The 23,907-nt window shown below is 41.5% G+C and overlaps 2 protein-coding genes and 1 long non-coding RNA gene across 5 annotated transcripts; 2 read left to right on the forward strand and 1 right to left on the reverse strand.

The window, feature by feature from the left end:
• Positions 1-367: 367 nt before the first annotated feature.
• Positions 368-4,724, reverse strand: LOC112898047 (methylsterol monooxygenase 1-1-like). Its single transcript, XM_025966462.1, has 4 exons — positions 4,540-4,724; positions 4,219-4,438; positions 719-754; positions 368-472 (listed from the first exon to the last, which is right to left on the reverse strand). Exons 1-4 carry the CDS (start codon positions 4,722-4,724, stop codon positions 368-370), a joined length of 546 nt encoding a protein of 181 aa, XP_025822247.1.
• Positions 4,725-8,254: 3,530 nt separating this feature from the next.
• On the forward strand, positions 8,255-9,420 carry LOC112897713. The gene is made up of 2 exons (XR_003229728.1): positions 8,255-8,650; positions 8,783-9,420. It is a non-coding gene; the product is annotated as an uncharacterized LOC112897713 (long non-coding RNA).
• Positions 9,421-18,496: 9,076 nt separating this feature from the next.
• LOC112897184 (putative potassium transporter 12) lies at positions 18,497-23,632 on the forward strand. Of its 3 annotated transcripts, XM_025965427.1 has the most exons (10): positions 18,497-18,778; positions 19,090-19,423; positions 19,807-20,032; positions 20,384-20,629; positions 20,704-20,754; positions 20,897-21,157; positions 21,230-21,282; positions 21,357-21,471; positions 21,640-21,894; positions 22,367-23,403. In XM_025965427.1, the coding sequence occupies exons 2-10, from the start codon at positions 19,298-19,300 to the stop codon at positions 23,401-23,403; spliced, it is 2,370 nt and encodes a 789-aa protein (XP_025821212.1). In that variant the 5' UTR covers positions 18,497-18,778; positions 19,090-19,297. The 3 variants fall into 3 exon arrangements, with proteins under 3 accessions (XP_025821212.1, XP_025821211.1, XP_025821213.1); XM_025965426.1 differs by having other exon boundaries at positions 18,498-19,423; positions 22,367-23,632; XM_025965428.1 differs by lacking the exons at positions 18,497-18,778; positions 19,090-19,423 and having other exon boundaries at positions 19,938-20,032; positions 20,384-20,427; positions 20,513-20,629.
• The last annotated feature ends 275 nt before the right edge of the window (positions 23,633-23,907 follow it).

Below are 23,907 nucleotides of genomic sequence, written 5' to 3' on the forward strand. Positions count from 1 at the left end.
CTGGCAAAAGACTTGTTTGCTCTGGATTTTCACATTGATGAAAGTTTGACTCTGGAAAGAGTAGTTCGATATCAAACACAAACCTTTCCATCATTTATATGCACGCTTGCTTGTAGTGCACATAACATCATTAAGCAGATTATAAGTCTAACGGGTCACTTTTGGATAAAGGACCGCCACTTATTATTACATCATCCAAGCACATGATATCTACTAATATAATATGGAGGGGGTAAAGCATAATAAAACACATGACTACGACACCAAACGGAGCATTAATTGTACAAAGCATAGTCGTACTAAACTTTGAGATTACTTGTCCATCTCCTTTTCAAACAAAACCCTCATGACTTATATATAGGTAGATTTATTCAGGTTCAAACGGTAACCAATATTCTCTGTCCAGTTTCGCGCTGCTGGATCCTTTGCTGCCTCCTTTCTCTGTATTGTTACTTGCCAACTTCGCTTTCAGCTGCGCAGATGATAGATACATGGGAATGTAGCTAGCTAGAATATATATCACGTGAGCCATGCATGCCTGACAATTCTACGTTGGTTGAACTTGCTAGCATGTGTACCCTTTTTTTTTGTCATTTTTGCAGCATTTCATAATCAATAGAAAAGCTCATTGAATCTTGTGTATGAGAGGGATTATAAAAAGCATAATAATAATAATATCAAAAGAAGATGAGAAATTATAAAGCGTAAATAAAGCTACCTTATTTGCTATGTTTGCCTTGCGGTATTTGTATCCCTGAAACAACAATTATAATAAGGGGCTGTCTACTGCCTGCTCGTGCATTTTTTGTAGGTGTGACACCCGAATTTATGATCGTTGGATCCCCAATGAACGGCAGATCTGGCAATCTGGATGTCAGACTAAATCTGGGTGTCAAACATCAGAAAAACACTCGAAATTTTTGTCAAAACACATTCCCCGTATTCAGGTATTTCCCTTTGACGTGACACCTGAATTTGCCTTACTTGACATCCAGTAAAAAAGGCCTAATCCGAATTTTGTAGTACAGCCAAAAAAGGCCCATGGACAAAAAATGAAATAAAGGACCAAATTTTATAAGGCCCATAACCCGTTACAAGATTACGGTAGCTTCTTCTTGCATGTCAAGTAGATCTATTCACGTGCTACCAAATGTCCCCTCCCCAGCGATTCCCTCAACGAAGAACAAAAGCAAATAAAAGATACACATGTTTGGAAGATCAGTCTTGAAGGGAAGAGGAGGAGGAGGAGGAGGAGGAGGAAGCAGGGATTTACCTAGTTGAAGTATTCTTCGGAGGTTAGATCCGCATCAACCACAACCTTCTCTCCTACCTCCCTCAACCAATTAATCAACCCAGTGAAGGAATAGGATGCCTTACAGCAGTTGTGCCTAGCAAAAGGTCAAAAAAGAGGGAAAAAGAAAAAAAGAGGAGTTCATCAGATATAAAAGGGAAAGGTTACACGATTACTTTATTTATTTTCATATATAAATGGGTGGAAAGATAATATGTCTCTTGCTAATATCTGGACAAACTGCTGCTCCAAATACAGGTTCAGCACCTGTAGCTTTATTTCATCCAATCTGTAGCTTTATTTCTGTATTTTCATATATAGATAGCAAAATTTATTTCTGTAATTTTTTAGGATGGATAAAGTAACAGAATTGGAATAAAAAAAAGCAGATGTCAAACATCAACTTGTGATACTGGTGCAACTCAATATTAGAATTATGAATACAGTCAGGTTAGCCCGTTTTTACATGGTATAAATATGAAATTTACATGTCTCTATCTGGTGTAAATTCCAAAGAGCTGAACCGTCAAATTCAGCAATTTGAACTGGCACTCAGTAACTACTGCGGTATGATGGGAAGACAAAGAAACAAAAAGCATTCAGATGCACAATGGCTACTCAAGGGGTTGAATTTAACTTTTGTTGTAGGTGCTCAGTACAAGAACCATCATGAACAGCACAGACATCAATCCCAACGTGCCAATTACTTTAACCGATTTAGGACAGGAATGTGAACTTGGGGTTGGTAGTGTTGAACAGGTGGGAAAAGGGGAAAAAGTCCACAACAAAATTTCAGATAATATATACCTCCGCCTACAAAAAGATAAAGAATTCACATCACACTAATTTTCTCTTCGCCCATATTTACAGGTTCATTCTACGGAAAGGACAAGGGTGGAGCCAGATTTCTGGAATATACCTGGACTGTTGCGTGTAAGTTTCTATTATAAGTTTAAAACTACATATATTTATTTTTGCATTTAAAAGAATAGTACATGTGAAAAGAAGAAAACAAGAGAAACTGACTATTGTTCTGATAGGGAGATATTCAAGGCACATATACAGAGATACTAAATCAGATCATTGGTTCACAAGAGGGTGCTAGCCTTGATGCAGAGTTGCAAGTAAGCTATCTTTTTTTGGCATATCATTCCCCACTTCCTTTGAACATCCTCGCACATTATCTCTGATTGGAAGAAAAAAAGGAATCATATAAATATTTGCTTACACGTTTATGGTCAGTCTTTTACTGAGATGTTGAAAGGAGTGCCCATTAACCAGGTCAGGAAAAACAAAAAGAAAGGAAATTCGTGTTTGCCTTTGTACTGAAATCTTGAAATAACAATGCTTGCAAATTTGTGCAATTAATTGCAAGAAAGATGCAAATAAAGTGATATACTATCAGGACAACAATTTAAATTTGGAGGCAAGCCTCGACGCGGACATAGACACTACAAGCAACTCTATCACAAACAATGAGGTTACTAAGTTCAAGAAATTTGTATTGGTTATATACTTGGCTTTATTTTTGAAAACTAACAATCCAAAAGCACAAGTACATATTGACCAGATTGATGATGAGCATATTGAGGGTAAAGATTATGACATAAACTGGCAGCTTGATATCTTTGATGGCCTACATGTGGCGCATGTGCGTAAGGAATGGGAAAATATACTTATATACTTATTCTGAAAAAATTAAAGCTCAAAAAAGTGTTATTTATTCTTTATATGCATTGCACAAGTGCCTGATTTCGAGTTCAAAATTATAGAATAACCTCTATCAGCATCAAAATCGCCATATAATACGCCTGATTTCGAGTTCAAAAATGGCATAGCTAACACACACTCATATACTCAAAACTTGCATATAGATTTCTACGCATAGATGAAACGGGTGAGGCAGTGAACCGAAAATGGGGATCCAGATGTCGAAACAGACAGCAGTAGAAATACACCATCGAAAAACTATAGCTCATAAACCTGGATATGAATACGCCATGCATCACCCCTAAAATATGAAACCAAAATTCAAACACTAGACACGAATTGGATACTCCATTTCTATGCACATGAATACGAAACCTAGAATCTGGCAGCAGTAGAATAAGATACTACGGGCAAAAAATGTGGGGATTCACAGATCGAACTGTCGCAAAAATAGAAAAATACTCAGCTAGATTACTTCAGAGCATCAAAATCCTGCGCGTGAATGGTGAATAGGCAAACAATTTCAGTCCTATACGCCCCACTCCATTTAGAGAAGAAAATCAGAAAGATGATGGGATGGGGTACTCAGCTAGATTACTTCAGACCATCAAAATCCAGCACACGAATGATGAACAGGCAAATAAATTCAGACCTATGCAACCCCCCAACTCGATTAAGAGAAGAAATCAGAAAAGATGATGGGGATGGGGTATCCAGCTAGATTTCTTCATAGCATCAAAATCCAGCACACGAATGATGAACAGGCAAACAAATTCAGATCTACGCACCCCATCGATTCAGAGAAGAAATCAGAAACATGGGGGAACACGAGGAGCAAAATCGTCGTGACTAACCTTTCCGCTTCCGGGAAGACTGCGACGCATCCGAGGGGAAGGCGAATGAGAAAAAAATGGCGGAAAAACAAAAGTGAAAATGAAAATGGCGGTTGCGTTAGCGGCTCGGCGTGGTTTCAAATGAAAAACGCCTGATATGGTGGGCCCCGCTAGCCCCACTCCCACGTGCACAGCAAAAGACAACATGCGATGGCCCGGGAGGCGAACGAATCACAAAGCAAAATCCGACGGTCAGAAAACTGGGTGTGGGACGGTTAAAAATGCCCGGGCATAATATAGCTTTTTTTCCTATAATAATCAAATCGGTGAGAGAAATTATAACGTATGTTCGTATATATTTGTTATTAGAAAGCATAAACCTACTTTATCCGTTCCGTATATATAATCGCAGTATGCGAAAACAGAACTAATGTTGCTCTTGCTTTGCCTCCCCACATAGTGATGGTAGTCATGGAATTCTGCTCCTCCATAGAACGGGATCAACTTGGTGGGTTCAAATGGGAAGTTGTACCTGCATGTATGCAGTTTGTGGCGTGCATGCATGGGGTGTAATAACAAGTCCATAGCATAGCATAGAAGGAATCTAATTGCGCTATCTAGAGGGTGGTGTATAGTAGATCGAGAGAGAAGAAGAAGAAGAAGAAGTCGGCGAGTATTTTTAGTTCTAATTAATTAACTACGTACCCGTGGCTAAATGACGTGGCGAACCCCGTGGGCGCTGTGACCTCGTGGTGGACGTGGTGGATCCTCTCGTAGCCCCAGTCAGTGTGCAGCACGCGGCGGATCCAGTAGGAGAGGTAGTCCTCGACCAACGTGTACACCAGCAGCTGCACTGCGGCCTCCCCCGCCGATGGCAAAGGAAGCCCCATCCGGGTACCCGTCATCTATGTACACCCCATGTTGTGATAAGTGCACATAGTACAATGAGTTAATCTCTTTTCTCAAGAAACCACATATCATCATATCATCTATATCTTATCAACGAATTTATTAATTAGTTACTTGTGTCATGTAGTCAACTTTCAAATTTTCTAATGAAAGAAGTACCTGTCTTGGCTCATTGTAGATATGTTAGCTATCATACAGAACTAAGTAAGGATTCTCTAAAAGAAATATCCACCACATGATTACTTGTAACATAGGTAGTACGAACTCTATTCCAAATTATAAGTTGCTTTATTTAGTTTTCTTCTAAGTCAAACTTCTTTAGCTGTGACCAACTTTATTGGAAAAGATATATATAAATATCTACAACATCAGACTAGCTAGTTTCACTATATAGATCATAAAATATTTTCGTATTGCATTTATTTGATATTGTGCATGCATGATAATATATTTTCTATAAATTCGATCAAATTAAAGGTTCACAAATTTAACTTAGGAAGCCAGGGGCGCGGGGGTTTTCCGGAAAAGGTGTGTTTTCTGTAAAAACAGCCGGCAAATTCGAATTTTTTCTTCGTCGCGTTGAAATATTTTGAACATTAAGTGTTTTTACTGTAGCCCGAGAACGCTTCCAGATTGCGGGTTGATTTCGATAAATAATTTGAGCTTTTATAAAAATTTCCACGCGCCTGCCTGGGTGCCTACGGACGGCCGGATGGGCGCGATCCAATGGCCGCAAAAGAGGGCAACGTGGGAGCGACGGCGCAACTTCACGCAGGAATAGAGAGGTTCGACAGGGTTTGTCTAATGGGTTTGGGCTGGGCTGTATGTGATGTTGGGCCACTTTGATAATATTTGGTCTTACCCGACTTTCCTGGTTAACCAATCCTAAAGATAAAATTAACTGGAATTATTTCGGCTAATAAGAATCTGGGACCGAACAGGCGAGCGATTTTTTTTTGATTTACGGTAATTCTGTTTATTTTCCAGATATTTTGATTCGGTTTTCGATTATCAGCAATTATGCCCAACCTTACATATTAGATGCTCCTTGACCCATGAATAGGAAGACCGAAAGGAACGCGTGTATGGATAGATCAGAAGGAACTTGCAAATGCGCAAACCATTGATTCTAGCACCTCTACTGTAAAATGCTTCTGTTCTGGCCTCGACATGCCCTGTATTAATCTAGAGGCTCGGTTCAACTGCAGCATCTTTGAGAGCACATTTGAACAAATAGAAGCCGCGGCCGTTGGAACGACTCACGAAAAACTTTGCTTGTCCATCTGTTGCCCCTCTGTCTAGGGGGCCGTAGTTTGTGCTGTCAAAAGTGAGGAGCCCTATCAACATCCATACTGGTCCCTTCAGATGAAGCTATGACAGCAATTGAAGGACTGTGACGCCCTAACTCTCTCAAATCAAAATAGTGTCACTAGAATAGAAAATACATCCTTCTAGATGCATCAATTCCAAAACCAAACTCGCACTTGTTGTAGCTACAACTTCTTTGACGTAACAGCGAGAGCTTTATCCTACTCCTGCACTTGGGCACCACCCTCAGTGTGTCCTAACTCATCCAAGATGCCGGGATTGATAGAAGGGCATAAATATGCATGCGGTCAACCCTCGACGTACGACAAAGCCTCGAGGCGATCTCTTGATTCCGGAAAGCAAGCTTATCTTTCAGCTCACTCCAGCATCATAGACTAGGCATTAGGAGACAATGCAGGGAGGGTACACTTCCACATAAGAGCAAGTATAATGAGATGATATAGATGGACTAAATGAAGTGCCACGTCATATTTATACTGAGTCGGAGGAGGAGGAGGGGGGGAGAGAAGAGAAGCGAGCTGCAAGTTTACAGCCGGCTTTTTGCCGGCTGCAACACGGACTCCAGAAAAAAATGAATCATATATTAATAGTGCAGTTCATATATATATATATAGCCAACTATTATGTATATGAACCGGCTATTAGATTGGTTTAGAATGATATGGCAATGAGATATAGCTAACCGCTGGCTAAATTATTAGCCTTGCTCTAATTCACAGTGTTAATAATTAGTTTATAGTTACCACTATGCTGGCTAGTAATGTGTGTGAGGAGATCCTCAACATCACTCTACTGAAATTGATCACGGGAATTGCACAGAGAAATGTGATCTGGATTTCTGTGGTTCATGCATTTATAAAAGTAGTAAGACATGTCTTTGATGCTTGGTGTACGAATCAACTGGGTAAAACCCGAGGATGAAATTTGTAGGGACCCACCGCTGCCCGTACTGCTCCAGCAGTACCCCACAGGCTCCGCGCCGCCCTTCTTTTCATTCGGTGTTCTCAGAATGCTAGCACAGGTGAGGACGTTTTGATTAGTTTCTAGATGTAATTTTAGATTATTTTTCTTAACTCTATCCTAGTTATTAAAGAGCTCTTTTACAATACTCGCTCATCAACATGGGCCATCCGCTCCGTCCATCGTTTTCAATGGAACAGATTAATAACTTTTTGCTGATGCGCGCTTGCAATAGAGATCAACAAATCTTAGATATAATGAGATCCTGGTCTCCTGAAGCTGCAAACCTAATCATTTGAAGCCAGCCGAACCAAAGCACCAAATGTTCGCCAACCAACATTCTGCGTGTTAATAGGCTGCCGTCGATGAGCCGTAGGCCTGGGCATAATTTTCCGAACCCTAAACCCGAAATACCTGAACCCAAAATACCAGATAGCTATTTCACGTATGACGAAATTTGAATTTAGTTCGGGAAATTCGAGTGGGGGCCCCCATATAGCTTCCGGAAGATAGATAAGACATACATCTATAAAGCCCATTAAGATCCAGTAACAATAAAAACATTACACGGGGTCAAATTAGAGATCTGAATTCAACATTTTATGAAAAATTATCAACATTTAAAAATAGTAGATTCAACATTTTCATAAACACATACACTACCTTCAATATTTTTTACAAACTATTTCAACATATTAAGAGAATAGATTCAACATTCATTAAAACCTAGATCTAGATCAACATCATTCTTTCAAAATGGATTATCTTCTTCTCCGACTGCGGCGTGGCGAGCGGGGCCGACGGCGGAGCGCGGCCAGGCTAGTGGCAGCACGCGGGGCGTAGGGGCAACGCGCGGGGCTGGCGGCGACACAGCGAGACACAGGGTGGCGCGGCGAGGCCCGCCAGCGGCGACGCGGGGATGCCGTAGGGGCAGGGGCGGCGGCCCGAAGCAACGGCGGCGCGAATGGAGGCAGAGGAGGAGTTATCTTAGGGTTTTGGGTAGAGAAGATCCAATAGATGTAGGCCTTCGCACGAATCTCGAATACTGGAAGATGGAGAAGAAAAAAATTTCCGGAAGATATATAGGATTCCCAAATTCAGGTATACCCTGCTTGTAACCGAAAATCACGAAATACCTAATATTTCAAAAAACAAACAGTAATAACTAAGGGCCAAAGCCCATCCCACTTCTTCCGGCCTGTAACCCTAAAGCCCACGCAGGCAGCCACCACTACCCACCCCACACCCCTATCGGCCACCACCAGTCCACCACCTAGACTCCTCCCCACCGGCCGGCGGCCGCACACCCGGCCATCGCCCGCAGCCCGCAGCCGGTTCCCGAGCGGCCAACGCACCGCCGCCCGCAGCTGGCTGCCGTGCCCGCGCCCCTCATCGGCTCTCCGCTCGGCAGCCCGCGCACCGCCACCGGCGGACGTGCCGCGCCCTCACCGGCTCGCCGCCCTCGGTCTGCCGCGCGGCCGCCCGCCGCTGGCCACTGCCCCGCGCCGCTCGCCGCCCTCGCCCTGCGTGGCTACGCGGCAGGCCGTCAGCGTCGCTCGCGGCCTTGCCCCTCGCCTAGTGCGGCAGCCCGCAGCGCCTCGCGCCCCTCACAAATTGGGTAAACGAATTTTTGGGTACCCGAATTTTCGGGTATTCCTTTTCTCGCATTTCGGGGTAGCATTCTCATTACCCGAATTTTTAACTACCCGAATTATCTGACCTGATTTTCCCGAATTACCCGAATGCGCAGGGCCAATGACTTGCTCCCTACCTCGAGTTACATAGCTTGCTCTCAGGTGTATGCTCGTGGTTGTAACGAAATGGATCATAACATGAGAATTATACAACTAATACAAGGTATGTGTGAATGGGCCTTCTCTTTCACAAAACTTTATGCTTGCCAGTCTAATATCACCAAGAACACTCCTCTACTACTCTCTCAAAAGAAGTAGGAAGCAAGAAGCAATACGTTGCAGATTTTGCAGGTCAAATTTTGTATGTAACCCACTTCAAATCTCGGTCTGGGCTTCCAGAACAACAGTTCACTCTAACATCTCACATTAAGAAATATCAGCGGAAGACAAATATGCCCCAGCTAGAAGCCTCGAACCAGTAGTAGAAGCATGGCTGCAGTGGTTGCAGAAACATTTTGCTACATGCATATTTACAATTTGTAGGATCCGTCCGGGTGGGAGTCTTGTACGTAAGACGAGTTGCTCATGACTGTGTACTGTGATCGATCATGTGAATGGTGCAGCGAGCAGATCTGATCTTAGCATTTAAGCATGGTTATTTGTTCATGCATTTTGCTAGCTAGTCTTTTGTAATACTATAATTTGTAATTAAAGAGACGATTCTGTTAATTATATGATTTGCTTTTCCACGTCATTCGTTCTCGTAAGTCACCAATGCAAGTGATTAGCTGATTTGGAACCACCAAGAGTTGCACTAGCTTTTCCACTGTGCTCCGTCGTCACCTTTGCAGCCTCCAAACGATTGACCAGTTGCTGCGGCAACTCAAGGGTTGGGAAAGCCAACTACTAAAACAATCTCTCAATTGTGCTATTTTTGAACTAACCTTTAGAGTCAGATGAATCTCATAGGGTAATTAAATTAGCTAACTTTCTTGCAAATGGGCAAAGAGTTATCGTGCCATGCATAAAAACTACACCTTCTTTTTTGCCTGATTTACAAATAACTTTTCTTTTTATCATAGTATAATAACCGACTCGTCGGAAACATCGGCCAGCAGTATTTGCTTTGATTTCTGAGAGCGAGGAACTTTTTCTCTAAAATATATATATATATATTTCGTACACCATTTTAGCGAAGGCATGCACGTGAAGTTTTTTTATCATTTAAGCATCAACCTCAGTCCTTTCCGTATAAAAGTACAGCTACTGCACTGGACGTAGGGCATATATAAATTAACATAATTAACTACGTTTCTTGCAAAAGATCTACAGATTCTAATCAGATGGAATCCTCGGCATGCATGATCGGATCAAACAGCATTGTCAAAGAGCAAAAAGGATATTTTTCTAGCAAGAAAAAGTAAGAGGTGCCAGAAGTCAAATTAACCAAAGATAATGACAGTAGTTCATTGGAGTACGCCATGGTGTCCCAAATTAAAGTCTCTAGAATTGTATGATGCACAATTAGAGGCATGCTATATGGTCATGTGCTTGTTGATGAATTAGGCAATTAGAGTATTAAATTTCGAATATAAATTATAAATAGAATAAATCTAGCATGCATTTCTCTAACATAGTAGGCAACAGAAATAATATAACCATGATCTCAGAAAATATGATTAAAGATTAAATATTACACCTACTAAGAGTTTGCAGATGGAGGCGCCGTGGTTGGTGCTGTCTCAAGGGACGTTGACGGATTAATGACGACGCATTGTAGGAGCCGGTGTTATGGTGAATATATCGAACAGTAGCCTAGTGCAGCATCACAAAGTTGGAGGGTTCCGAAGACCTACTCTTCTGTTCAACAGCACCCGCCGGTGCTCGAGATGGAGTAGACTAGGTGGCGACACAATAGTGAGAAGAGACAAAACCCTAACTTAAATAGATTTCTTTTTGAAGGCAGCCAATAGGTCGTATATATAGGGAATCCACATGATCTTGTGACGCAATCATGATCTAAATTTATTCGGTTTTCATATCTCGGAGACCGGTATATCAAGTAACCATAAAAATAAAATAGCAAAAGGAAGTTGCGCCCCTGCAATGCGAGGGATCGGATTTTGGCAAATCATTCACGTAGCGCTACGCACCCACGCCCTTCACCCAGCCTGAGATCGTCGAGATGAGCGAGCGCGCATGGGGGCTTTCCTTCTCTCTCCCCACACACATATGTGTATGGCATGCAAATATTAAATGTGTAAACTAGAAAACTTTGTAGTGAACTATAGCGCATGCAAATATTCACCATAATAGCTTTGTTAATTTTGCACCACTACATTTTCTAAGGACAATCACAACACATGAGCGATGTTCTTTATGATTTTTGTGCATCATGGAGAGATCCAATAAACTATTTGAGCTGTTGCGTAGAAATAAGTCCAACATATTATTTTTGCTACTTAAACTATGACCATAAACTAAATACAATATGCTAATTAGCATTAGTGCTAAATATTTAGTATTACATGTCATAATCTTTGAGCTGATAAAACATTTTTTCTAATTAACCACCCCTTTTACGAAGCGCGATCAAGCCAATTCTTATTTCTATCAAGCAAATGGCTTCATAGAAAAGAAAAATTAATTTAAACTGATAAAATGCGTGGACATCTCGGTGGAAATCCCTAGAGTTAGTACTAGTAATTGGCATAGAGAATAACCAATTGAAACTCCCAAACAATCTCTGTCCTAATTAACAGGAATCAAATTTTAAGACTTATACCAATTCAGCAACGTTAGGTCCTAATAAGTTGCTAGTGCCTTATGAGTCCATAAAAAACAAAGACAACTTCCAAATGAGCACATGAGAACAAATTTATAAATCAAATAAGTTAGGTAATATGTTTTGTCCATACTACCAAAAAAGAGGGGGGAAAGGAGTAGGATCCTATAGAAAACTACAGGAGGAAGGAAGACTGACCTAGCCAGCGATGCATGATTTGTACTTTTCATAAGCTCGGTGGTTGTAATCAGCAATTGATACAACCGCTGCATTTATTTTTGAATGCAACATACACGCCACGCAGCGATTGAGACTTCTGTCATGGCCCCCACTGGCTAATCCTAGTATTTACACACTGCTATTTAGTAGAAGCACAAACGTTGGATCAAGTGTAGATGGCCAAAAGTAATATATATTTAAAGTCTACGTACATATGATGTAAAAGTAGCCAACTAACTTGCAAGTTGCACACATAGTGGAAATGGTGGTAGAGTTAGATGACAATGACTTCATTGTAAAAACAAATACAATGAGGTGCAATATATATTGATACTTGTTTGTGCAATGTGCTGCTAATAATATAATAAACAAGGACTGAACACTAAATGTTTAACCTCCTCTATTTTTGAAACACCAATGTGCATATATTCCTCCTGATTTATGCTAATTATCATTTTTTTTACAATGTGGGCTCCTAGACATTTTATTTAAAGGAAGTTGATGATTATATTTTTAGAGATTATTGGAATTAAAACAGTTCCATATATAACATTATTGCTGTTTTTCTGAACGCAATCTTCTCTTCTTTAAATCCTTATTCACTATAACACATAAAAATTATATATGCGCATGCTGTTCCATTGGGCTCCATCTCCAAACACTACACCAAAACAGTTCATTTTCATCGGCTAAATTTATTTTCGTCGGTCCACAGCAAACCGACGAAAACAAATATATAATTTCGTCGGCCAGGCCGACGAAAATAATGACCTACTTTCGTCGGTCTCACCTAGGCAGACGAAAGTAACTTTATTTTCGTCGGCGTTGTACTTGTATTATCTGTTAAATAGTTTCGTCGGCTTGATCTAAGCCGACGAAACTAGAGGTATTTTGATCAGCCCATCCTAGCCGACAAAATTGACCTTATCCTAATTGAGCCGCCGCCGCCCGTTGCCGCCCGTCAATTCCTCACTCCCCTTTCACTCTCCCCTGCCTCCTGCACCACCTGCCGCCCCGCCGCCCGCCGCCCCGTGCGCGCCCGCGCCTGCCGCCCCGCCCGCGCCCGCCGCCCCACCCACCACGCCCTCCGCCCCAGCCGGCCGCGCCGCCCGCCGCGCCTGCCGCCCCTCTAAATCTAAAGTCAAGCTGTCTCAAGAAATACTATGAATGCTATCAGGTACTTAAAGTTGCTCTGGAAACTTGTATTGCAGATGTTGCTATTTGAAATTATACGTGGTGCAAGTTACTTATGCCTTTAATGTTTGATTGAATAAAAGGGAGGAGTTGGATGCTCTAGCAACTGCAGATGTGAGAGTTGCAAAAACACTTTCGACAGAAGAGATGGTAAGCACTTTTGTAGCTTGCACAATCGTGCTATACTTGCTCCTTTTTCAGACTCAAAAACATTTTTTCTGGAATCTTGCACAAATGCTGTTGTTTCCTGCTAAAAAGTATTCCTGCGTACTGAACCACAATAAAAGTATTCGATAACCTTGCTTATGGTTCTTTGTTTAATAGGTCACCACTGTAATTTATAAGTAGGACATTCGAATTGTTTTGCTAGTTCTGTTCCTTCAAATGGTGACATAATGAGTTCGGTTGAAAAACTCAAACGTGAACGTGCAAAAATAGTTATGCCATGACCGTATGGGTGTTTTTGACACAAAATAAAAGCACATCTGATTGAGAGAGCATTCTTGTCTTTGCGGTCTTTAGTCGTTCCACTTTTCTGAATAATCAATTGTTGTTTCCTGGAGGCTGGATACATGCTACGTTTGCTTATTTCATCTCACAACCATACCATGCTAAATCCTGAATATAGATTACCCAACACAACCATAACATTCTAAATCCTGAAATGAACAATGCACCATGTTTTTAAGTTATTCCTCTGAATATTAATGTTTTGTGGTCACGTGCTGCATCAGCTAACAGTGAACTCACTGAAGAAATCAAACAAGAAGGTGAACAAACAGAGAATTGTGGAAAAGAGAAGGAGAATGATCAACAAAAGGCAAATGTACAGAACGAAGATCATCCCCTCCTTGATCTTGTTCCAATAACACCTCCTTTTGATCTTTCCAGGTTTGCTTATTATATATTCATTTCCTTGAACAAGCTTCATATCTTTGCTTCTGCATTCTATTAAGCATTAACTGAGTAATCTCTTTCAGTTCTCTGCTTAGCCAAATTTCTCAAGTGCAAAGCCACCAAGACCTTCCAAAGCTCACAGTGGGAACTCCCGTTCGTCTGCTTCAAAAGCTATTGCAACATTGCAGTCTTGTAAATCATCCAAGGTTGCTGGTAGTGCTATCGATGAGGAGATGTCAGATATTCTAAAAGAAGCTGATTCTCCTAACAACTGTGTCAAGACTACTTCACCCAACGGAAAACGAGTCTAGCCGCCACATAATGCGCTCAGTATTTCCCCGAACCGGAAAGGTGGTAGAAAATTAATATTGAAGTCAATTCCCTCATTTCCATCACTTATGGGGGAGAGTCAAAAGTGGTTCTGCAATGAACGATACCGATAACACATTCAGCGCATCGCCTCTCGTTTTAGGTAAGCACTATTTATGCCTGTGTAGATAGCACTAGACATGACTTGAGTTATCTTGAAATCATGACAGCACCTCATTCGGATTCTTGTCCGCTGAACCAGGACCATCTTAAAGCTGTGAAGTCGACTATGGGACCGACTTGTAGTCCAAATATGTGCCTCAAATCCTACGCCTGCAGCAAGGCTCGAGGTACTATCAGAGAATAATAAGTTAGATTTAAGATGCAGTGATCTGTATTTGTAAAATATGTAGCCTCTCAATAATCTGTATGTAAAATGCTGTGTCATGTAGCTGTTATTTTTATTGAATTGTAGTAACACTATAAATCACCTCTCGAGGAGGTTCCACAATTCCATTCCATGTTTCTCGTCGCAAACTCTCAAATCCGAAGCCAACCCCTACAGCTGTACAAAAATGAGCTCTTCATCCGACAACTCATGTGTGAGCGCGACATCTGTTCAGCCTGGGCAGCCTACTGCACTGCCTGCATCTGCATCCATGGTCCATGGAAATTCAGAGCACCCAGCTGAGTGGGGTTTGCTGGAAGCCTGCCTCCCAATTATGCATCTCCTGGATTTGTAACTGCTTATGGATATGTTAAGTAACTGCTTATGGATGCTTATGGATGATTGGGTTTCATAATTGCTATTATATATGTAGCTGTTTTTTAGCAGGATCCCAGTATTTTCGTCGGCCACCTGGCCGACGAAAATACTGCAGCGTGTCCAGTATTTTTGTTGGCTCCAAAGCTGACGAAAAAATCTATAATTAATTTCGTCGGTTACACCGGCCGACGAAAATTTATGCGGTCGTTTTCGTCGGCCTGTGTAGCCGACGAAAATACTGCCATCATTTTCGTCGGCTAGATTGGCCGACGAAAATAGGTGCACATTTTCGTCGGCCTGTCCAGCCGACGAAAACAGTTTTATTTTCGTCGGTTGCCGACGAAAATATGCTTATTTTCTTCGATTTTATTCCGTCGGCCTAATTTCGTCGGCCGGTCGACGAAAATAGCTATTTTCGACGGTTTCTAGCCGACGAAATTACGCTATTTTCCTGTAGTGATAATATGTTATAGTCAGTGGTTAAACTGGAAACTTGCCCCCCAAATTTGATATATCTAGGGGAAAAAAGGCCTATGGGTGCTTGAAGAGCCAGGTTTTGTAAGTTGAGATAGGAACTACCCTACTAAGCTTCTCATTTCAAATTTATTTTAGTCATACACACATTATTCTTATCTTTTAGTTAGGAAAACATATCCCTATAGATGTTGATCGCCTTATGAACTCCCCCAGATGCGACCTCAAAGGCATTACACCAAAATATAACAAATTAAAGTATTATTATTTTTTGTCCATGCATATCCTAATTAATTGGTGGACAAAGAAACTTTTGTCCAACATGCTTGTAATGAGCTCTCACATTGACATTAGGTCAAGGACGCAAGATTATAGTTTTCTTAACAACATGCCCTTACTGACGTGGCTTTATCTTTATCTGTTTCGTAAATGTACACGTCATCAATGACACGCGATGCAACTCAAATGTATATAAAATCCTTTAAGGCAATATTCCGACAGTTGTGGAGGCTTGAGATTATTCTAGCTTGATCTGACACTTCATATTGAGGCTATATGTAACGGTAGTTGTCCCAATTCTCTGATACATTACTTGGAGCACTTTCTTTTATATAGTTTTCACGCTTCATCTACGTATAGGTTGTATAGAAGCTGATCAGATACGTAGATCCATCAGTTAGCCCAGTCCAAAGTTCATGTGTAGAAAAAAAAACTTTGATCCAGTAAACATGATCAGGCCACATGTGATTAGTTTTCTCTTAAACTTGCTGGACAGGACTGTGACACTGCACCGTGTGTCTACACTAGTAATAAAGAACCTTCCCCCCTTCTAATGCGATTTGACTAGCATCAATGCCTACACGGTTATGTTTTTTTTTTTGAGAGGGAATAATTTCATTCCATTAAACCATGGACACAGCAAGATCGCTGGCCACCAAAACCTCTCTGCCATCCGGCTGATCCTCCCAAAATTGGTTGGAACCCGCAGGGCACTTACAACCATAAGCAGCTAAAGCATGTGCTATGTACCTCCATCAGAGACTCACGAGTACTTTCCATCCCCAGCTCTCTCAACACCTTCTTCACTTCTTTGCACTTGAAAAACAGATGAGCACCATCTTCATTCATACGATTGCACATGACACATCTCGTATCTAGTTCCATCCCCCGTCTTGCCAAATTCATCCGCACCGCAAGACTATTATGAGCTAGCCTCCAAAAAAAAAATGCCTGTCCAATGTTGTACAGTCCTCCCTGATGATGTCCCCTGAGCACCAACGCAGTCTTCCATGTCTACATGGATCGGCAGAGCCAAGATTAACTCAGCATCTTCCTTGCAGAAAGTCTGACGAAACCAACTGTTCATCCCATTTGCCACTGTCCGGGTCAATGAGCTCATCAGCTGGAGTATAAATTAGAATATTAGTTCGATCTGCTACATATTAGTAGTAATGGTAAGTACTGTGGACAGGATCTAGATAGCATATTCATTTGACCCACGAACAAGTGGATCACTAGTTAATTCATATAGAAACATAAAGTCTGTCGGACCATTAGAGGAGGGACAAATATACAGTAGTTACGGTAGGAAGCAGCGGCAGACCCATGTTATGTGCTCGGGTCAACTATCGGCTGGGTCCCACCAATGGTAAACACATTACGTTAATCCTTAGTTTTCATATAAAGTGTTTTCATATAGCGCTTGGGAGCATGGATTTCTTAGAAACTTGTAATAAACCTCTGCATGGTATATTCACTTTTTTTCCTCTTCGAAGCACGTATTCACATGACCTACCTACCAGTGCATCTATCATTGGCTAAATTTTAGCCTAGATAATTTAAGGGCCGCAGTCTAATATTATATAATTTTGAGCTTAAAATATATAAGAACTAAATTGGATTGTGAAGAGAGAGCTACCATCCTTTCTACGATTATATAGTATCCGTGGTCCATGGGCCTCCGTTTGGGAAGTTTGTCCAGACGTCATTCTCAACGGGTGGCTTTGTTTGCGTTGGAGATGTCAATGGAGCCAAACAGGGAAAAGGGGGCAGTTTTGACCTTGTGTCTCGACTGTGTGTATCTGTGTTTTGCGTGGTTGAGTGCAGATCAACGCCACCTTTTGTTATTTGTGTGCATACTGAGGTGAAACGGATTTTCCTTTTTTTTCTTCTTGTTGGCGTGGTTTGCACGTTTTACTTGCTTCTGATTTCACAGCAAGAACAGAATCCCGTCGACAGATTTTAACCACGGCTAGCTTTGGTTTCTCTTTTTCTACAGAATTTGTGTGATTTTTCTCGTTTGTGTACTTTCAGAACAAATTAATTAGCTCTGAAAACTCGAGAAATTATTATGTGTTTTTCATGTTGCACAACTTTGACAAGGGATGTTTAAGGGAATTAATTAGGAGTAGAATCGTGGTAACTCTACCATACTTTATTTCGTCATGAAACGGGTAAATTAGTTGCCATGTGCCATCTCATAAAAAAATAGAGGCATGGATGCCATTAATAATTTATTTGATTCGATGTCATCTGACCGTCATGTGAGCTTGAGCTTGGGAGCAGGTGATGAACAAATTATTATGCAAAGAAAGAGCTCAACAAAGTCAAAGACAAAAATCTGAATCTCTGAAATAAAAAGAAAGTGTAGAACACAAACTACACACTGCAAAGATATATCTCTATCTCTTCTCTACTATATATATATATATATTACTAAAAAGCAAGCAGTGATTGCTTGATCCTGCAATTGGAGTCCTAATCGAAATTTAGGTGTCCGTATGTTGAGTTAAGGTCCGAAACTATTTAGAATTAGTGCTCGGCGAGTAAGAAAAAGATTGAAGTTAGCTTATTGTAACAATGCACGTGTATATTTGCGTATAAAATAATGTTAATAATTTGTATTGTATCTCAGAAGTTTGGATCCCACGGATCTCAACAAAAAAAGGGGTGGAAACTAATTTAGGAGGAAGGCAGGCAGTACCAGGAGTCCAGGACCAGGGACCTGCCAGCTCATCCTCTGCATCAGCAGGACCAGTGTGTAACAGATTTGCTGTAAATTTAGCACTGTCTTTCTTTTGATTCAAAACCAGCATGCAAAAATATTTACTCTTGTTGGAATTTCCAGTTGAAATGCCAATTCCAATTTGTTCTTCTGGGCTCCCCACCTACCTCCTCCCGCAGTCTGAGGTCCAATTTTCAGCATCTAGCCATATGCTCATCCTGCACCTTCTTTTGTGAACGTGCAGAGAGCAGGCTGCTCTCTCTCTCTCTCTCTCTCTCTCTCTCCACCATAAATCATTTCTCCTCAACCTAGACCCTGCTGTAATGCCGTGCTTTTGACAATTGGAGGGCGGCCCACATCGCTGCTTATCCCCCCAGGTGGCGGCTGTAGCATCAGAACTTTGATCTTGCGGGGTTTTTGGGGGGCGGAAGATTGGGTTTTCTTGGCTCTGGAAATCTGTCCAGGTTCGTCTCTTTGTCTGAAGCGTTTGAGGTGGATTGGAGTGAAGATTTTCGGTTCGGTGGGCTCAAATCCTCGGTTTCTGGCTCGGATTGGGTTATTCTCGCCCAGATTCTTGGTTCTTGGCTCTTGCACCAAAGGTTCCATTCTGGCTCTTGCCGAAATTGAAGGGGAAGGGTTCGATCTTGGGAGCAAGTTCTCGCTGAAGATTTGAGGTGGCATTCGGATTTGGGCTATTTGTCTCGTGTTCTTGGTTGTTCGTGAAGGATTTGCTGTTTGCTTAGACCAAGCTGATCGTCGGTCTTGGCCTCCTCAGATGTGCGGATTTGGGGTGGAATTGCAGTGAGAAGGCCAAAAAGAGTTGTTCCTGATCCTGGTTTTGGTGATTTTAATTTCCGGTGCTAAATTTGGGAAGTTCAGGGATTCCATTTTCGGTTGATACGAATGGGAAGTCACTTTCGGCCGATGGGGAGCTCTCAGGTCTGAGGTTTTGAGGTGGGATTACGACCTGAAGGTTGAAGGAGATGCTAATGGCGTCGATATCGGATAGCGAGACGACCAACCGGGGAAGCATGTGGGAGCTGGATCAGAACCTTGATCAGCCCATGGATGAGGAGGCTAGTCAGCTGAAGAACATGTACAGAGAAAAGGTAATGGTTGTGATCCTTGCATGTCAACTCTGAATGTTTATTGCACAAAAGTCTGTTTCCTCTCTGTAGCCATCATCGTTTCCAGCTTAGCCTCTGTGTTGATCTGAAAGAAACATTGGTGGTCCTTTGATGTGAAATTGTGAATGGTACAGTATTCGATTGATGGCTCAGGGGACCATTTTGATATAAAAGGGTGGCAGGAACCATATTTAGATGTGCTGTTACTGTTGTTTTCCAATTGTAGGAACAGATTCTTACATCTTGTTCATTTCTCTCATCTTAAAGTGCTACAATATATGTGCTCTATGTGCCTTGTATAGGCTAGTTCCTTATCGTGTTATTAGCACAAAGAACTGACATGATCTTTGCTTTTATTCATGCAGAAGTTTTCATCAATTTTGTTACTGCGGCTCGCGTTTCAGAGCCTTGGCGTAGTATTTGGTGACTTAGGTACATCACCATTGTATGTTTTCTACAATATCTTTCCACATGGTGTTGATGATGATGAAGATGTTATTGGAGCTCTGTCCTTGATCATTTACACACTTACTCTCATCCCTCTGATGAAGTATGTTTTTGTTGTCTTGCGAGCCAATGATAATGGTCAAGGTAAGATATCACATTCTTGTAATCTTACCGTTATTTGTTGGCTGTTATGATTCATTTGGTGTTTGCTAGAATTATGAGTGCTGTTGTCAATGGTAAAAGTATGAGCTGATAGTTCGCAGAGGTTCTGCAATTTTACCATTTGGTTTGGTTGTGTGATGGATTTGTATCAAGTATCAACACGTTTTAATATGAGATGCCAGAGTGATTGCTAGACAGCAATTTACTAATCATGAAATTTGTAGATGGTGAAGCTTCAAGATCATTTTTCTTTGTGCTCAGACAAGAAATACTTTTGCAATTGGAATTTGTTTCCGCAAATGTTCAGACAATATTTGTTCTGTTTATTGACAGGTGGCACATTTGCTCTTTATTCTCTACTGTGCCGGCATGCAAAGGTCAGCACTATACCCAACCAACATAAGACCGATGAAGAATTAACCACATATAGTCGGCAAACTTATGAGGAGAATTCACTTGCAGCAAAAGTGAAGAGATGGCTAGAGGGACATGCATATAAAAAGAACTGTCTTCTTATTCTCGTTCTCATTGGTACATGTACCGCCATTGGAGATGGAATCCTCACTCCTGCTATATCAGGTATTCAGAATCATAGCTTTATGAGTAAATCTAAAATAACTGTGATCTAACCTGCATTTTTATGTGTTATGTAGTTCTCTCTGCATCAGGTGGAATAAGGGTTCAGAATCAGAACATGAGCACAGGTTTTTTTTTCTCCTCCTGTATGGTTTTCTCTAAGTTTGTTCTGAACTCCAGTGCGTTGCATTATTCATTTTCCTTGATCTATTGAGGATCATAACATCCTTTGCATATGCTGCTTTTTCTAATATCTTGCATATCTGGCAGATGTGGTTGTAATTGTTGCTGTGGTCATATTAATTGGCTTATTCTGCATGCAACACTATGGGACAGATAAAGTTGGGTGGCTCTTTGCACCTCTAGTGCTCCTTTGGTTTATTCTAATTGGGAGTGTTGGGGTAGTGAACATACACAAGTACAACAGTTCTGTTCTAAAAGCATATAATCCGGTCTACATCTTCCGGTATTTCAAACGAGGGAAGTCTGAGATTTGGACATCTCTTGGAGGGGTCATGCTTAGCATCACAGGTCATTGGCAATTCAACTTTAGCATCAATTGTTAGATGAAACAGAGTTACCTATATGTCTTTTTCTACTCAGGAACTGAAGCATTGTATGCTGATCTATGTCACTTCCCTGTATTGGCTATTCAGGTGAGTGGTTTGAACCAAAAAGAATCATGAAGTATGATATATTGCCTCAATGAATTAATCATGTCTATGTCCAGATTGCCTTCACCTTAGTGGTGTTCCCATGCCTTCTACTGGCGTATACTGGGCAGGCTGCTTACATTATCGACCACAAGGACCATGTAGCTGATGCTTTCTATCGCTCCATCCCAGGTCCTACTGAACTCTAAATAAATTTGATCCTTCGTATCTCACGATACCATACCACCATATCATGTCCAATATGTACGAATTGGCATAGTGCTTCTTGCACTACTCTTACTGTACATTAGTGCTGTGTGCACTTTGGTATACTCAAGTTGAGATTCTCTATCACTGCAGGTCCCATATACTGGCCGGCCTTCATCATAGCAACTCTTGCAGCTGTAGTTGCAAGTCAAGCAACTATATCTGCTACCTACTCAATAATAAAGCAAGCTCTTGCACTGGGTTGTTTCCCCCGTGTCAATGTTGTCCATACCTCAAAGAAATTTCTGGGGCAGATTTACATCCCTGACATCAACTGGGTACTTATGATTCTTTGCATTGCTGTGACTGCTGGATTCAAGAACCAAAGCCAGATAGGAAATGCATACGGTGAGCTTTTCTTATTGAATTCCCTTGCTTCTTTCGATGCAAAATGATACTCCCTCCATCTCAAATTACAATTCATTTTGGCTTTTCTAAATACATAGCGTTTGGTATGCATCTAGTTATAACGTATGTCTAGCTGCATAGGATAAGCTATGTATCTATAAAAGTCAAAACGAACTGTAATTTGGAACGAATTATGCATACTAAATAAGGAGGAACCAATATGTGGATGTCGTGCTTTATGCACTAGTAGAAGGTAGCTAGCAATAGTTCAATACCTTGTAGTTAATTGCTAAAAAACAGTCATATTTATCTAATAGGCAGCATTAGCATACCCTAACAGAACACTCACATTGTTCAGTGGCATACCTTAAATCATAGACTAAGATTCTAAATACAATTTGCACTGAACTTCCAGGAAGCACTTTGCAGTCCTTGACATGACACTAATTTTTATATAATGTTGTCTGAGCAGGCACTGCGGTGGTGATTGTTATGCTAGTTACGACATTCCTTATGGTCCCAGTTATGCTGCTTGTATGGAAGAGCCACTGGATCCTTGTTGTCATCTTCCTCGTGCTCTCCTTGACGGTTGAGCTCCCATACTTCACAGCCTGCATTAATAAAGTGGATCAAGGTGGATGGGTCCCACTAGTCATCGCCATAACCTTCTTCATCATCATGTACGTGTGGCATTTCTGCACCGTGAAGCGCTATGAATTTGAGATGCACAGCAAGGTCTCTATGGCCTGGATTCTGGGACTAGGGCCAAGCCTTGGCCTTGTCAGGGTCCCTGGAATAGGCTTTGTGTACACAGAGCTTGCAAGTGGCGTCCCACATATCTTCTCCCATTTCATCACCAACCTCCCTGCCATCCATTCAGTTGTTGTCTTTGTCTGTGTGAAGTACCTGCCGGTATATACAGTCCCTGTTGAAGAACGGTTCATCATGAAGAGGATTGGGCCAAAGAACTACCACATGTTCCGCTGCGTCGCAAGGTATGGATACAAGGACATCCACAAGAAAGACGAAGACTTTGAGAAGATGCTCCTCGACAGGCTCTTGGTCTTTGTCAGACTAGAGAGCATGATGGATGGCTACTCTGACTCTGAGGATTTCACCATGATGGAGCAGAAGGCTGAGAGGTCCACCAGAGCACTGCTGACTGAGAAGGCTGGAAGCAACACAATGAGCTCGATTGGTGACATGAGCTACTCATCACACGACTCCATCATGCCGGCCAAATCACCTTTGACAGGGAACAGCCTGACAAGGTACTCGAGCCAGACATTCGGTGACGAGCAGGAGTTCCTGAACCGGTGCAAGGACGCTGGCATCGTGCACATCCTCGGGAACACGGTTGTGCTGGCACGCAGGGATTCGGGGATCGTCAAGAAGGTGGCTGTGAATTATGTGTACGCGTTCCTTAGGAAGCTGTGCAGGGAGAACAGTGTGATCTTCAATGTTCCTCATGAAAGCCTTCTGAATGTAGGCCAGATATATTACATATGAACAATTTTTTTGTACTTTTGATCGGGTTCAGAAGTGAGTAGTTCTGAGCTGCTGCAATTTGTAGGGCAGGTGAGCATTGTACATGATCAGTCCTAGAGTAAAGGTTCATTAGTCAGTTTCGTTCCTTTCTCAGGTATTACTGATGTTGCTGGTGGCACATTCTACATGAGGCTTGTGGGCTGTATCCAATTGCCGTTTTTCCTTAGTAAGGCAAATGGGTTTTGCTTAACACGATGTCAACAATTGCTGCTCCATACATCATGTAACTGTCAGGCTTAGAAAAATGTAATCTGCTGGTATTTCTTCAGATCATCTTATCTGGCTCATGCTGATGGTTCATCAATACAATTTTATCATGAAACAGGAAAAGAGCATGCTCCTGCAAGAGCTTGAGAAAATGATCTATAAAACAAAAGTAATATTACTGGGTTGATATCATGAAAACAGGAAAAGAGCATGCCCCTGCAAGAGCTTGAGAAAATGATATATTTTCAGCTACACTCG

Source organism: Panicum hallii, chromosome 6 (genome assembly GCF_002211085.1).
Source record: "Panicum hallii strain FIL2 chromosome 6, PHallii_v3.1, whole genome shotgun sequence".
Lineage (NCBI taxonomy): Eukaryota > Viridiplantae > Streptophyta > Magnoliopsida > Poales > Poaceae > Panicum > Panicum hallii.

What these genes read in the sequence shown, in the direction of transcription:
- LOC112898047 (XM_025966462.1), bottom strand. Translation starts at nt 4,724, where the DNA reads ATGGGGCTTCCTTTGCCATCGGCGGGGGAGGCCGCAGTGCAGCTGCTG. An exon ending in GCCACGTCATTTAGCCACGG is followed by an intron (nt 4,439 to 4,539) that starts GTACGTAGTTAA and finishes TAGCGCAATTAG; the next exon opens with ATTCCTTCTATGCTATGCTA. An exon ending in AGGCAAACATAGCAAATAAG is followed by an intron (nt 473 to 718) that starts GTAGCTTTATTT and finishes TCATCTGCGCAG; the next exon opens with CTGAAAGCGAAGTTGGCAAG.
- LOC112897184 (XM_025965427.1), top strand. Translation starts at nt 19,298, where the DNA reads ATGCTAATGGCGTCGATATCGGATAGCGAGACGACCAACCGGGGAAGC. An exon ending in TCCCTGTATTGGCTATTCAG is followed by an intron (nt 21,283 to 21,356) that starts GTGAGTGGTTTG and finishes GTCTATGTCCAG; the next exon opens with ATTGCCTTCACCTTAGTGGT. An exon ending in TTTCTATCGCTCCATCCCAG is followed by an intron (nt 21,472 to 21,639) that starts GTCCTACTGAAC and finishes CTATCACTGCAG; the next exon opens with GTCCCATATACTGGCCGGCC.